At 39.1% G+C, this 16807-nt stretch overlaps 1 protein-coding gene across 2 annotated transcripts in view; it reads right to left on the bottom strand.

Annotated features, from left to right (window-relative positions):
* Positions 1-4532: 4532 nt before the first annotated feature.
* Positions 4533-16807, bottom strand: part of vwa5b1 (von Willebrand factor A domain containing 5B1) — a 29718-nt gene continuing 17443 nt past the window's right edge. The window contains exons 14-22 of one of the 2 annotated variants that reach the window (XM_067527269.1): positions 15568-15764; positions 14475-14721; positions 12716-13009; positions 12154-12291; positions 11363-11491; positions 10743-10814; positions 10208-10277; positions 8634-8757; positions 4533-7763 (exon numbers count right to left, since the gene is read on the bottom strand). In XM_067527269.1, coding sequence (XP_067383370.1) covers positions 7104-7763; positions 8634-8757; positions 10208-10277; positions 10743-10814; positions 11363-11491; positions 12154-12291; positions 12716-13009; positions 14475-14721; positions 15568-15764 — 1931 coding nt within the window. In that variant the 3' untranslated portion in view covers positions 4533-7103. Of the gene's footprint in view, positions 7764-8633; positions 8758-9936; positions 10051-10207; positions 10278-10742; positions 10815-11362; positions 11492-12153; positions 12292-12715; positions 13010-14474; positions 14722-15567; positions 15765-16807 lie in introns of those variants that run through there. The other variant, XM_067527270.1, reaches the window with a different exon arrangement.

The following is a 16807-nucleotide window of genomic DNA, read 5'->3' as shown; positions in this document are numbered from 1 at the left end:
GTCTTAAAAAGCACTGAATTCAGTTTGAACCATGTAAAAACCCTAAGAATGTTTAACGTTGTCTTCAAATTGTTCGTGGTGTAAAAAAAAAAAACGTAAACACCCATAATATTCTTAGGATTTAATAAACACTACTGACAAAAAGGGATTAAAATGTTAAGGAATTAAATAGACACTTTTAGTTGTAACTTAACAGTTGTAACTCCCAAAATATTCCTAACAGTTCTACGTATTGTCGGTGCATAAGCTGTGTTCTGGCCCCGGCATGTGCACATATTGCACTGTCGAACCCACCTGCTCCTAAATTAAATCTGGTCTGCCCACCGGCACGCTTCCACAAACTGATCAATCAGAACATAATGGACTTGCAGTGAGGGGAGGGGGGGCTTAATAAGACAGAAGATAAAATAAATCATTTCTTACAGAGCTGAAGACTTGAGGTAATGCCTGAAGGCCCATTATACAAAATGAAAATACATGTTTTGGGGATTGTAAATTATTTTAAACTATTTCAGTAAGAAGAATTCTGTATCCTGAACATAACATTTTCTCTTGTGTTGCCTCTTTAATAAAATGATCCTCTCCTTATTGTTTATGCTCCATATTACATACATCCACGTATGTATGTAGTATAATTGTCTGGCTTGTACATAGATTTTCTTGTACATGGGAACAAAATACCACCTGAAGTACTTCATCTTACTTATTTGCTGGAATTAATCTGTGGCTGCTTGAGCTTCACAGGGTGGACGAGACAGATTGTCCACAAAGGCTGTGATCTTGTCCACCATCCTCACCTCTGCCACAGCCTCCAGACTGTCCAGTTTCAGTCCAATATCAGATTTGGGCTTCGCAGGCAGTTTGTTCAGACTGTTTGCCTCGATGCCACCTCCCAGGGACACAACCACAAAGGACAGCAGGCTCACTGCTACACACTGAGAGAACGTCTTCAGTAGCCTGGTGCACACATCAAAGGAACAAAGCCTCCTGAGGAAGAACGGACTGAGTGTTGCTTATGTGGACTTTTGCACGACTCCACAATCTCTACTTCCGCTCATGTTATGGTGATTGGAAATGGGGTTCATCCTGCTCCTCCTAAGGTCCACCAACAGTTCTTTGTTTTTATTGATATGGAGCTTTAATCAGTTGTTTCTGATCTGTAGAGAACTTTTGGAGGTGACACATTAATACACCAGCCTCATATACACACTAGAAAACTAACACCAGTGCCTCTTGTGAAGCCATTATAAATGATAAAGCCAGTTTCAGCCAGAAAATTTGGGTGGAGTTTAAATACAATGAATGCAATGATTTGCAATTCAACTGAAACCTATTTTCAATTATAAATGGTACAAAGACATGTTATTACATCCTCTGCCAATTTGAAATTTGATGTCAGCGACATCTAAAAAAACTAGGGACTGGGGAATATTTACTATTGTGTTGCAACAACTCTTTTTTCAACAACCATGTATTTGGGAGCTGAAGAAACCAGCGGCTTTAATTTACATGTCTGAATGTCAGAGAGAGAGGCCAAGTTTAGGACTCTTTTTACTACGGAGCCATGCCCTTGTAATTGTAGTATAAAAATAGTTTGGCATTGTGTTACTGATATATCTAAGACCTTACCTGAAAACAATGTTTCTGGATGGCAGCATAAATGCTCCAATAGCTGTATATGTCATGCAGCTTGGGCAGATGGACAAGTTATCACAGCGCCGCAGCATCACAGATGTTGGCATATGAACTGTGCGCTGATAACAAGCCACATGGCCTCTCTCCTTTCTAGCTCGGAGGACACTTTCATGATCTCTTAAAAGAATTTCCCATTTCGACTCGTCAGACCACAGGACAGTTTTCCATTTCACCTCAGTGCATTTTAAAGAAGCTCAGGCTCAGAGAAGACAGCAGTGTTTCTGGATCTTGTTTATATATGGTTGTTTCTTATGATAGTAGAGATTTAAACTTGAATGTCCAGATGCAGCAACAAACAGTGTTCAATGACCGTAGCTTTCAGAGGTGTTTCTGAGCTCATGCAATGATTTCTACTCCAGAATCATGTCTGTTGTTAATTGCAGTGTTGAGGTATAAAAGAGTTAAAGGTTCATGTCTATTCAGTAATGGTTTTTGCCCTAGTCCTTGGCCTACAGAGACTTCTCTGAAGGCTTGTGTTCTGATGCTAATATGTAGATTATGAAATCCCAAATTATTTGCAATTTCATGCTGAGAAACATTCTCAAGGTGGTTTCACATATTAATGAAGCTCCTTACTTCTGAAGACCAACAGGCTCTTTTTATACCCAGTCATGATACTGACCTGTTGCAAATTAGCCTCATTAGTTGTAAGACGTGAGGGTATTTATTATTTTTTGGTAGTTTGTTGCATTGTGCACACCTTTTCCAATCATTTGTTGCACTCTGTCCCAACTGTTTCTTCTAAATGAAGAATGTAATTTCTCATTTTCAACAAGTTCTGTTTGCAGTACATACAATCCAAATTAGGTTATAAAAGATTTGTAAATGATTGCATTTTATTAACATTTTACATAACTTTTCTAGAAATGAAAGGACTTTGTATGAGTCAGTATGCACAAAAAAGTAAACTATTGAAAAACATGCTGTGATCCAAATTAAAACTAACGTCACTGTATGGCTAGTTTTCCTAACAGCTATCAGCCCACACTGAAAAAAAAACCCAGCAGTTGTTTCCATGGGAACTGCTAATCATCCTCTTAACTCCTCCACCTCAAAGTTGAGACACGATTAATTTATGGTAACCTTAGACCTACCAGCTCTCAGCCAGGCACTGCAATTACCCCTGTTTATTCTCTGCACTATTGATGTGCACATAAAACCACCATGATACAGTGACCTGGATTAAAGAAGACCGTAGGAGAATAACTGTCCCGGAAGTTACATCCTCGACACCGAGTGGCGTTAAATGGGAGCTTTGATGTTACTGACCTTAATTCCAAATACTACTAAATACTAAATACTGCTGTTTTAATGGTGTTTTAAATACAACTAACGCACTGTGTGACACCATGGCACTGATCACATATTTTAGATTGCTATACATAGAACATGCAGCAAATACATAAAAATGACATTAACTCAAACAAAAAAACTTTCTTTTTCCTTATAGCAGGTAGCTTAGCAACAGTACATGATCATTTTCTTTTGTGCATTGTGGAAATTAGTTGGAAATAACACAATACATGTAAATAAACTGCCAATTAATTTCCTCGTGTGTGTTATCTTTAAATCCTCCAACTAAACACCATCAGGAACTATTTGGTTTTTATTTGAACTCTGAAGCACAGGTGAAGGTGCTAATTAGCACTACAGTAATAAGCCGTTGATGATCATCATTTTTCTTATCGCACTCTTTCCCTCTCTCTCGTCTATTGTGGCCCCCCTACCCTTTTAAAGTCTGTGTCTCATGCTGGGCCTGTTTTACTTCGTAATAGGGTGGCTGCTCCAAATGATGTCTCGTCATTCTAATTATCAGCACTCTCTTTGATTTCAAGGAGCCATATTATTGCAGCTTTGTTGAAAATTAGGCTTGCGTCATGTCACTGTGGGAAGAAAATACAACCAGTGCAGCTGGTGTCATCCTGACATCACATCATCTACCGAGCCAAATGGACTTATACAGCATGTCTTTCACTACTGAGAGAACCTTGCGGTCTACACTTGTGAATTAATATGTAGATGTGTTGAGTGTTGTATGTGCAAAGTGACAGGTGTCTGCTCTATCTGAGTCAAGTAACTATTGGTGATCATGAAAAACACACTGTGAGCAGTGACTGGGAGTCATTTTGGGAGATTTTATCTAAAATGCTCGTAGCCCTGCTTGTAGAGGGAACAACAAAATAAAGGATGAAGAGCAAGTGACATGAACTGAATTCAGATTTTAAGTCCAGCTTTCAGGTAGACTTTGCTGAAGCGAGTTAGTCATTAGCTTCTTTTTTAAATGTGTTGTCTGTAATCATTGTAAATCGTTTCATTCAGTGAGAAGCTGATGAAGGACAGAGAAAGCAGCTGAATGACAGCAGATTTATTAGCCTAAGCAGGACCTAAAACTGTAAAGGTTCAATCTCAAAAAGCTTCCTCCGGCAACAAGTCAGCAGTGCAAATTTGTGTGTCAAGGTCAATTTAACTAAATGTGTTCTGATTTACTTTGCTCTTGAAAGCAAATGCACTGATTGATATGAATTGGTTTTACTGCAAAATGTCAAGAGGTTTAAATGCTGGTGTGACTGAGCCTCGAAAGGTGGCTGTTCACTATCTGTTTGAGATCCATGATCCCAGTGGGGACATCCAGCTGTATAGAAGTGTGAATTAACACCACTGTTGGGGACATGGGTGCCATCTTGTGACCTATGTGGTCTGTTTACTTGTTTCTGCTACAGGGGCTATATGTTAATTTGCAATAGCAAGCAACAATATCCATCCATCCATTATCTGTCACAGCTTATCCTACTTGTGTCATTGGGGGGGGGGGGGTCTGGAGCCTATCCCAGCTATCGTCAGGCAAGAGGTGAGGTCCACCCTGGATAGGTCACCAGACGCCACAGAGAAACGCAAACAACGATAAGTATTAAAAGTACTTACTACTATTTACATTCTCTAACAACAGTGGGTGTATATAAAAAAGAGAAGGGGCCCAAGCTTCAATCCCTGAAGGATCTCTTATTATTAGTGGTGGGGCAATGATTGCAATAGAATCTCACCTTTGGTTGTAGTTGTTTTATTACATGCACCTGTAGAGCTGGCCATAGCATCAACAGTTAGAAAGACACAACAGAAGCCTTCAAGTGCCTCAAACAGTCAACAATCATGTCTAAAGGCACACACAGTAAGTTAAAAGATACCACATTGTACAACTCACCCAGTACATAAAAATACAGTTTTTACAGCTGCACTTACTACTGCATTTTACAGCACAAAGGATTACTGCATGACATCTACATTACTTCTCATGTCAGAGAGCAAAATACTGCACTACTGGCTCCAATATAGCAATTCATTCATTAAAACATCAAAACATAAACACCTGTGTTCATGCAGAAGGACCTACGCAACTCAGCCTGAGTGAGAAAAAACGAACAAATACCTGAGTAAAACAACACTAATGGAATAAGGAACTGGAAAAATCAGTACTGAAAGATGCCTGCATAGGCCACCAACATAATCAAGAAAGGTTTGAGAACGATGCCTTTTGTTTTTTTTAAGAAACAGAATCAATCATTATCCAGACTGATTGACCTGCAGTGAACAGTTCTGCATTTTCTGCTGATTGAAACCTTAGTTAGGCACTTGCGGTAAATGAGCGGTGACTATGGCCAAACTAGCAGGCGCTGTTCCTCTCATATTCCAGCAGAACCGTTGATCCCGGCCCATATTAGGATGAGGTTGCACCAGCTGTTTGTAAACCCATTACTAAGTTAAACTCTAGCCAGTTTCAAATTAGTCACTTATTGAGGGAAACTTGTCCTACCAAAAAACAAAACCATCTCAGTAACATATGGATTGGTTGCTGGGAAACATTCGTAGTGTTGACCAATCCAAAGCAGTCAACAATTTTTTTAAATGTAAATATGGCGCTGTAGTTTATATACAATTAGAAATATGGTTTAGTATTACAGTTTCACAATTTAGGGTGAAAATATCTAGTTGCTAACCCAGAGGTTTCCAGAATGGGACACGTGAATGCATTTATTTTTTGTGCTTTGGCAAGCGTTTCAACATGGCCACGAGCTAAAGGAGAACGTTTAGAGGGAGTTCATTTGCTAGAAAATGTGTGCTCCTTCTCAGAATATCCAGCTGGTATATATATCTATACCACTTGAGGATTTAGGTCAATCAAAAAAAAAAAAAAAAACATTTCCAGAAATGTACTAAAATATTCTACTTTTAGAACTTTCATCAAAAATTCCATACTTTAATGTTTTGCCTAGAATGAAATTATCCAGTGATAACCAACTGCATCTGTTTGGTACATTGCAAAGAAGAACTAATTGTAGCAGAGTCAGCGCACTTTTAGTCGGGGCAGTTTACCAAAATGGAACAAGTAATGGTAAACCAAAAAGGAAAAAAAAAACGAGTCTGACGGTGAAATTATTGTCTAATTAAGTCTTGTGCTATTGGCAAAAACTTTTAAAGCTATTTCAGTTACTGTAGCTATTTGGCAAATACAAAACCAACTTTGTTTGGTGCAAATCCTTTCACACAACTGATGTGTAAATATTCGCTTACATAGTAACACTATGTTACTTGCAAACAGATGGTGCAACTGACTCCAGGTCATCAACGCACAATCAAACCTCTAAGACAGGAATATTAAAATAAGTGAAAATATATCAATTGTATATGTATCATTACATAAATTAAATAAACAGTACAGTCAATAACATGCCTGTGGGACACATTATAGATTCCCATTAAAGCCACATACTTAATAAAAATCAAATCTTAACATATATTTTATGTTTAGTTTTGCATATTATTCTGTCTCTGCTATAATTAAACTGCAAGATTTTAAAACATTGGAATGGTAACAGGTATTAGACAAGATTGACAGTACTGATAGCCATGTTTGTGTCGAACATTTTGTTCCACTCTATTATCAATTCAGAAAATGCTGTAAAGATGTAAAAACAATGGAACAGTTTCCTCTTAGCGTTTTTTTTTTCAGCATTCTTCCCATAACATCAATATGATGACAGTAAAAGTTTATTTTTCAGATATTGATGGAAAGTGGTCCAGCATGCTACTAATTTAACACTGACATTCTTCTACATCAAACTTAAATCTGCGACATAATTCGGATAAGATCCCTTTGCTAACAGGGACCGAGCTACAGTATATGGCACCAGCGAGGTAATAGCTTGCACATGATGCCTCTGAAGAGCCTGTGATATGTTTGGAGGATTGGCACGCAAACAGAACAAAATACACAGTGTTCACAAAGGCAACGGCAAAATCAGACTTCAGAGGACATACTGCTGAACAGAGAATAGTACAACCTTAGTTAGCATAGTATCATATGGAGTTGAGTACTTGAGTGCTGTATATTTTCAGTCATGGACTAGCAGGTCTTAGACGCTGTTGGGGTTGTAACACAGCATGTTCAGTTGCAGGTTTTCATCCCAGTGCCTGAGAATGATGAAGAGCTGGTTTGCAGCAGCCTTTATGGAGGCTAGATCTCGGCCTTCTGGGATGTCCTGCGCATTCAGCCACATGCTGGCCTTGGCAGCAAGCAGTTCCCACTCTATGAAGTAACTGGCGGAGCTATGCTCCAGCCAAGCAAGGGCCACAGCGGTGGCCCATACCATGCTCTCCGGATGCAGCATCCTCTTATGCACACCACCGGGGGGTGCTGTTTCCAAGCCCCCTGACCCACAGCTCCATCCACTGTCCACCTGGGAGTGTGGGGAGAGTGGAGGCTCAGCGGTGGTGGATGGACTTCCTAACAACGAGGGACCAGCATCCACCCAGGTGTTCCTGGACAGATGTGAACAGCTGTGGATGCCGGCGGTGTGTTCTGCAGGATGCTCGTGTATTTCCGATTCACTGGGTGATCTGTACCCTCCCTCAGCACTGTCCGTGTGGCGGCTGCTGGAGAGAGACAGGTGGCCCAGGCTGGTGCGGTGGCTGGTGAAGGGGGATGTCCACTTTAGCTTGTCCATGGGCACGCTAATGGCATCACACAGAGCTGTGTCCAGAAAAAAGGCACCGCTTGCCAACTGCAACAACACCTGCACAGAAAGAACTAGTTCACATTTTGACCAAGTCGTCTGTTTAGGGGTACTTGTTAGGGGTACATTCAAGCCCCGGAAATTTATTTTGAGTAGGTAGTTTGAATTTTATGGGCGTGACAAACAGTAAAATTGATAAACTGATACATTTGAAACATGCTATTTCACTAACAGTTTTCTATGTCAGCTTAGCCTGAGGTGTTTTCTCTCTACTGATTTTGGAAAGTGATGAATAATACATGAGAAACGTGGAATGTTCTACATTACATACAAGGTCACAGGCAAACTAGGGTCCTTTGGTACTGGAGTAAGTCTGTACATTGCTCTTGGCTCCCAAGGGACACAAAGGAGTATTCTACTGCTCAAGATAGTCTAGTGATTGCCTGGTTCTCAAGAACAGTTTTCATTCATGGATAAAATTAACAACATCGATCTCTATTTACTGTCTAAAAAGATGACAAATGAATATGTATATATTTCTTTGTTATCTACAGTAGCAATATAATGTACATTTTTCAAATCATACCTGTCTGATTACACTGTTGCTATTTAGCCACTGACCTGTTTTTTTTTTTATGATCTCTATTCATTTTATCGTTCACCTTTAATAGTGTCCTTCAGAGAGCAAAGAACAGCAAAGATCCTGCTTGGATCTTAATCTCACGTATGACATGCTCAAAGCTTTCAGTCTAGTCTGCTACTGCTGCCTTTTGTTTTGTGATGTTCTGACCGGCTCCACAGATTCACACAGATACGTGTCTCCAGATAAAACTACAGTCAGCTCAAATTAGTGTTCGTCCAAAAAAAAAAAAAAGGAAAAAAAAAAGCATGCTTGTTGACATGTTCACATGTATAGATTCGCTACCCCACCAGAGGAATGTAGTCTTTGCTCTCGTTGTCGCTCTCTCCAATTGAATCACCAGACTTGCTGTGAGATCGACACATGAATCCTTTGGCAGCTCGAGTCAACAGACGAGTCCTGCTGAGGGCCAACCTTACAGAGGAGAAGCAAATGCAGGTGTAAATCACAGTGTACAGTATGTGTAGCACGCAACCAGGATGAGATGACATGAGTCATCTGGAGGTTCCAATATTGCTGTTTTTTTGATTTGGGCACATTTCAAGATTTATGAATAAAAGAAATCCAATGCACTGAAAGCAAAGTACTTTGTGACTGTATTTAAGTACATTTTTCACTTATCTGTACTTTACCTATGTACATTTAATTATGGCTACTTTGACTGAAGAACAAATCTTTATATGTTTAACATTGCATTTCTAATCAAAGATGTTATGGTCACATCGCTAAACTCATTTCACAATACAGCACTTTTTCATTTTGTTAATATAGACGAGTTGATAGCGAGATAGGAATCACTTTAATCAACCAATAAGTCCAGGCAGGCACAGTCTTTTTTGGCAAACTGTTTGAGCATTTAAAGTGCGAATTAGTGGAGCAAATTTATGTGATAAATTCTCAAATGGCTTGCCATAGTCTCTCCCTCATTAAAGATAAAAAGAAGATCATTTTACAAATTAAACATATTGGCCACCGTCACAATAAAGATTGTTAATTTAACACTTAACAGTTATCAGCTGGACAAACATTACTCCACTGGATGACATGTTTCTTCATTCCAAAATGAAAATGAATAAATGTGCTCTACAGAAATATTGTCCAAACTGATGTGAATTCTCCACCAGACTCCACCAGAGATCTTAGGTATGTTGACTGGCCATGGTACAAGGAAATGCTGATGGAGAGCATGTGGGGAAATGTTAGTCAGAGATGTATTGACCATGGATTTCTAAATGAAGAAAAAATATAATGGGGCAACCAAATAATGTTTTCCATTTACATGCTGTGGTTTTTACTGGCAAATGCAAGTGAAATGATCTGTGGGGTCCTGGCTGTAGCAAATCAGTCAGTGCCTACTTTAGTGTGAACCCTAACTGTACAATGGGGGAAACCACAGTAGGGAAAACAATGACATTTGACATTGTTGATATATGATAGTCAGGGATTTTAGTAGGACAAAAAAATAGAACAATGATTTACACGTGATTAACAACAAACATAAAGCAGCACTGGTCCACAGAAGGGGACATGGAAAAATACCATTACTTTTACTTTTAATACTTTAAATAAATTATAAATCATGTACTTACTTACTTTTTAGCAGAAATGTCGGTGTGGCTCTTCTACTTTTATTAGAGTACATTTTTTGTTTGTGTATTTGTACTTTTACTTAAGTACAGTTTTTTTGAGTACTTCCTCCACCACTGTCTAAAAGTCAAAACCATGGACAAAGATGGACATGTTAATGTGTGGTGATAGAGGCGGCACTAAAAAGAATTACAATGCTTAAGACCCTGCGTATGACCATGCAGTGGCACCACAGCTACAACACAATTATGCTGCCAGTCAGTCTCCAGTCACCCACCTGGCAGAAAAAAGGCTCTCCACTGATTTCTGGGATTGGTCGGAGGTCACAGATGGACTCCTTTGGGAGGCTTAGAGGCAGAAACACAGTTAGACAAGGGAAGGTGGGGGGAGAGAGAGAAAGAAGCTGTGGCATTTTCCGCCACTTTCTCCTGTTTCTGTTCTCAATGTGAGTCTCACATTATGAAGAGTGAAAACACTCCCACTGAGCTGTAAGTGACAACAGAGGACATACATTCCAGCTGCGGTGAAAAACTTCTTCTGTGTATTTTGTGCCTTCACCATTTGCTCATTGTTTTTTTTGTTTTTTTTAATAAAGGCCCAGACAGTGTTTGTCAATACAAGCCACAAAATTGTGTCGACTTCTGTCATCACTTACAAGAAGGGGGAATAGAGCGTCAATAATCTCGTGTTTCACATTCGGAGCAGTGTAACAATGACACGAGGTGGCCAGACAGGTTATGTCAGAGGTCTTTGTGGAGGAAAATTGATGGCATACATCAAATTCACTGACCGAGCTGATGCGTTGCACTTACCCTCTGTGAAGCTGCATCTCTCCCAGCCAGCGGAGGAGGGGGTGCTGCACGGAGAGACACCATCCTCTCCACCTAAAGCAATGATTAAAAACATTGAAAATTGACTCCCAGATGTGCTTCATACAAACTCTGCCCTCTAAATTTTAAGTGGTATTATCAGGCAACAGGGATCTGCATCTGTGCCCACTTTCTTTTTTTAAACAGCAGTGCCAAGCAGATTCTCAAGCAGTGTACTAGTCTTAGCTCCTGCTGTTGCTATGACGCCACTAAAAAAAAAATAAATTAAAAGGCTGTAGGAGTATTTTTAAAGTAAAACAGCAAACAGCTTTGTGAGTGCTCAGTATCTCATAGCTCGCAGCGTTGCCCATGTTAAGTTGCAACCTTTCCATTTCAAATAAAGAATTAATTACATTTGAATACATAAACAGAAATGGTAAGAAATATCATATCACCTTCTCCCCAAGTAATTACAGATACATTCCTTTTAACGTATAACCTGTCTCCTTTCTTTCTGTTGTATTGCTCATTGGATGGAGATCTTGAAATTAATCCTAAAGTATTTCTGACGTTTAAATATATAGGGTCAAAAATGTGGTCTAAAAATTTAAAACGCTGCCTACTGTTGGGCAGGAGGACATCTTCCTCGGACATGCCACCAGACTGAGAGCGACCCAGTCCGATGGAGTAACCTCTGTTCTTTCTGCTCCCTGAACGCGAGCTGGTGTGTGAGCCCCTCTTCAGACCCTCACCTGAAAACAAAATATATAGAATTTTTTATAATTAAGCTTGCTTGCACATGTGTTGCTCAATTTGAAAGTGTTTCATGTTGAATAGATATTTTAATTTAGGCAACATAAAAACCAACGTCGTAGTGACCACGGATTTCTCTAGAGAATATGTGGAGTTGGAAAAACACCAAATTCGCAATACGCTGGACAAATAAATTTGCTGTCCCTCACAAACAATTTTATTTGTTTTCTGATTTGCCATTGTGTTACCACACAGATCTGTAATTAACAGACCACATTGTTTGGTTCAATTCGGAAAAGCAATTTAAGGTAACTACATTTGCTTCAAACAGGAGCTTATACATGTAGATTTCAACAGAACCACACTAGCTGTTTCCTCCTGTTACCTGTTTTTTAAGCTATAACACATATTCTTAAGAAAGTGTTACTCAGCAAACCCTCAGCCAGTAAGCAAATATGTGCATTTGTACAAACTTCATTGTCATTGTACAAGGATGTACAACAGAAGTTGGAGACTAAACAATAATTTATAACTGGTAAACTGCAAACAATAGAATTTGAACTTAAGAGAAGTTGTTCCAGTTGAATGCTGGACAACATTATTCAGTTTAAACAGAAGACAGTGGGTTGTACTTCTTGGTATTAAATCCATGGACACTTACCGTGGCTAATGTATTCAATACATGTGTGCAAATACTCATTAGTGTCCAGGTCGATGGGGACAAAAGCTGTGTATTTGCTCAGTATGTTGCAGGCTTTGCTGGTGTGAATAGCATAGAGCTGGTACTTCCTGCCGGAGCCTGTAAGTTATGACAATCAATATAAGTATAAAATGTTTGTAAAACCTATCATAGAATTGCATGACACATGACCTATATAGTTCAAGATGTACATAGCATATATACAAATGTAGCTTTTGGGAAATGCATCTATACAGCACAGTTATGACTAATATATTTCATTTGTTTAAGCTGTACAAAAAAAAACAAATATGACAGTGATCTGCTCTTTTAAATCTCGAAAATAAAACAAATCAGAATACTCTCAAAATGTTGAGCAGTTTCTTTGAACACCTACATTACGTGAAATAGGCAGATGATTGACACAACAGCTAAATATCAAATTTTCTTTGGAGAGTAGGGCTACTCCTGTTGTATCATTTATGATTTTGAAATTCAAAATTTACTTCACGTCCTTAAATACTGGAATTCACATAAAGCTCACCATGCTCGATCTCACACTCCTTATCCACCATGTGCTCAAAGTCATGTATGATGGAGCGCCCTGCCAGGTGGTGGAAGGTCTCATTCCAAAGCTCCTCGTGAACCTTTTCTTCACGTTCCCGGCCGTTCAGAAAGGGCTCGATATCAAAGACCACCTCCCACTTCATGGGTTTTCCACACAGCAGTCCAGAAACCACGGCCTTGCAGTTCCCTCTGTGCTGGTTGGCAGCACCCATATCCGGTCTTTGGGTATCCTGCGGGGTTTCTGCTTGACATAACTGGTGACCATAACCATCTGAAATATCACAGGAGCAAGATATGATTTCTGATTTATGTTAATTTATTTTTAAGTTTTCAAGGCTCTCTTTGTTCAGCCTGCTTCCATGGACCTCAAAAGCTGTTACATCTCCTGGATAATCTTTAGTTTGGCCTCCAAATTTAGAAGAATATTTTCTGTTCTCCACCATTGTGCTCACTTATCTGGCAAGATGGGAATCTAGCATTTTGAATTTTGGATTGTCATATCAGAGTCAACATATCCATTAGTTTTCATTTTATCTATCCAAAACCAATTTCCCTTGACGTAAAGTATTCAGGCAAATCAATAGTTGTATATGTTTGTAAAACTTACATGATAAGTTCAGTATTAGTCTAGTTTAGCAAACATGAGGATATGAGTCCGCAGCCAACTAGGTTAGTTTAAGATGAAGGCAACAATCCTGTATCTGTCCAAACAGCAACTCTAGGTGCTTCAAAGTCTGTTTTTACACTAATATGTTATTATTTTCATGTCTATCAAACTTATTAAACTGACCCCAACAGCTAATCTCTGTGATAACCAAACCTAAGCCTTAACAACAATAATGGAAACACTTGAACACCATCAAGGGGAAACAAGACTTCCACAACAGGTTCCTAGAAATACTTTTTTTGTAAAAACACGATATAAAATATTAATTATTGAGCTTCACATTTGCTGTTTGTTGTATTTGTTTCACCTTAAGAAAGAACCAGGCCTGTTTTTAGATAGTTCCCAAAATGTGACATGAATGCTGTCAAACAAACCAATCATGTGTGACAAATCACAATTTGTTTTAGTTTCTCTCATGATAAGTCTCATAATTCCAAGTCAGTCCAAAATTATAAATTCAAAACTACTGAAGAATATCAGGCAAAGGTCTAAACAACTATACCAAGATATGACATTTCAGCTCCGCAAACATTTTGAATAAAATCCAGTTAGTCCAGAATAATCTAATTTTATAAATAATATTCTTTAATATTCCCCTTTCAGTATTAACTCTATGTAAGATCATGATATTTAAGTATTTCGCTTCTCTCAGGAAGCGGTGAGAAGCTCTCCGGGGTGACAAACTACAATAAATCATTTGTTAAAGTTGTGCTGTACTACAGAGCCCTGAAGGGTCCTTTGCATTAAACTCCACTTACCACAGGCAAACCTACACATATGGTTATGACACTATCTAGGTGTGTACCTGTATAACCGACTGCCAGTTTATGGAAACACTGTATTTCTTGAAATGTCCGAAACTGAAATGAGCCTGGAATAACGCAGTCCATAAATTGTGCAGAGCTCTCCAGTATGAACATTTCATTTATGTAGGCTTGTAGATATTCTTGTATGCAAGCAAAGAAAATGAAATAAAAATAAAAACACATCTTGTATGGCTTTAAGATCAGAATCCCTTGAATAAATGTCATTTTTAATGAATATAGCCTGATGGTACTTGCAGTCTCACCTGTATCTCCACTGCTGCCAACAGATGGGCTGTCAGTGGATGATCTGGATCCATCATCCCCGGTGGCGTTGCGAGCTGCAGGCTGCACACCACTGGTGCTGGCCAGAGGGTTCTCCTGAGGTGGGTGGTGGAAATGAAGCTCTGAGTCGGCTTCCTGCTGCAGAGACGGCTCCTGCTGAGGGAGCGGCCTGTGACAGCTGGCTGGATGCCCTCTGGAAGATGTGGCACACAGGCTCGCTAGCTGTGGCTGAAAACAAAATTTCCTCAGCTTAAAATGGCCTCAGTGCTATCATTGGTTTTAATAAGGAATATGATCTGTAATTCTGGCTATTTGGACCAATTGAACAAAACCTAAAGAAATTCAGTTTACTATCACGCGATTCAAAGCTGCAGTTTACAATTACGGTTACAATTAAGAAGCTGAAAGAAAAACACCTTTAGTGTTTTTCCGTAAAACTGCACAATTAATAGTTTTATAGTAGGTAATCAGTTTCATGGCTTCTGCTTAAATACTGATGAGATAAAATGGATTAGTAACGTGTATAACGTAAAATGTGATGAAGCAGAGTGTTGATTTATATATTTTAGAGAAACTGTATCTTTCCATATATTTATATAATTTATGCACAAACAAAATGACAATTAAATTTTTTTTTACTTATTATAATGACTGATTATAATGACTCATTAATGATGGCACAAGGACAATGGATCCTCAGCTGGATTTACCAAGATATAATTCCATGGTGAATACTGTTCAGTTATACTAAGATGCTCCCTGAGTAATTCAAACCTAATTACAATTCCTATGTTTGCCCTTCATTACTGAGAAGAACATATTGTTCATTATTCTTCATTATACACCAGTCCACACAAGGGTCAGATGGCTGGATAATTTGTCTGCACAACATGAATACAAACATCATCTCTCCAGATACAAAATAAGATTGGCCTGCCGTTGTAACTAAACCTGATTATTCTTCAACACATACAGCATGTGCATGGTTATTAAATACTGGATTTTGCAATCCCTTATAAAACCTACACCTTAAAAACAATCACTTCAATATGACTCTACAATGTGGAACCACACCTGGTAGTCATTCTTCCACTGGGTCTCATGCTCCGAGCTCATCTGACCGGCGAGCTCCTGGACTTTGGCTCTCCTCAGTGGATTCTTTGGTGCCACAGAGCTGGGGTCACTGGGAGTGTAGACCTTCTTTGCTGGGTTGTAGTCCATTATCTGATTGGTGCTGTATGCACGCCTTCTTGGTGATGTCTTATCCAGCCCTGAAGTTTGGTTCAAAGAGGAAACTTTTTTCTTTTTTAAAACACCAAGCAAATACAACAGCGATTCCAAATGTGTCCAGTCCACCATATTGTTAATCGCTATTTTTTAATAACAGGAGGAGGCTTGTATGTTCACATTTACAATGCTAACATCCTAAAGATTGGATCATAATTTTGACCACGTTCACCATATTAGCCTTTAATATCCAGCACTACAGAGACTGACCTAACATGATACTGCCACCTAACTAAAGGTTTTGCCTAGTAATCCGTTTGTTTTTTTGCCACAGTGGATCATCAGCTCGCATGTTGATTCAGCACAGTTTTACCGTGGATGCTGTTCCTAACGCATGCTCTCCCTAATTTCTACTGGGCTTGGGACTGGCACTGTGTGGTTGGGGGATGGGCTCTAGGAGGTTTAGGGTCTTTCCCCAGGGACACTTCAACCCCCGATAATAACAATACACAAGAAAAGTCGCTAAAGTACACAAGCTGACTACTAATATTAGCCTGAATCATGTTTTGGCCTTTCATTCAATTCAATGCACAAGACAGCAATCATATTCACCACTGTAAATAATATGGAAAAGGTTACTCGCTCATATTTCTTATCTGTATGACTGTTAAGGTAGTTGGGTCTAGCTGACAAAAGAGATCTTATTCTTAATAAAACTAGATAAAGCTAAACTAACTATTGCTGACAAATGATGATTTTTAGCAGATCTTTTAGCGTTTATTATTGAAATTAAAATCTTTATTGGTCATGGGATGATGCACGTTACAATGAAACGACACGTGCGATGGAATATATATGCTTAGCAGGACATTTTATGCTTCAAATAATCGCGTAGTGAGTGTTCACTTTTGCCCTAATATCTACTTTGTGTGGCCCCTTTGTACTTCGGGATAAAAAAAAAAATTAATACTTTGATTATCTCCGGTTCCGAGATGTGACGCTGTGGAAGTGGTGTGAACAGTGATCAGTCTGTGCCTGCAGGGGAGCTAACGCCTGCTAACAGCTGTCTGCAGATATCAGGAAGATG

The sequence above is a fragment of the Channa argus genome, chromosome 13 (assembly GCF_033026475.1).
Source record: "Channa argus isolate prfri chromosome 13, Channa argus male v1.0, whole genome shotgun sequence".
NCBI classification, from domain to species: domain Eukaryota; kingdom Metazoa; phylum Chordata; class Actinopteri; order Anabantiformes; family Channidae; genus Channa; species Channa argus.
The sequence above is the reverse complement of the archived record's forward strand: the minus strand, read 5'-3'. Positions and strand labels throughout refer to the sequence as shown.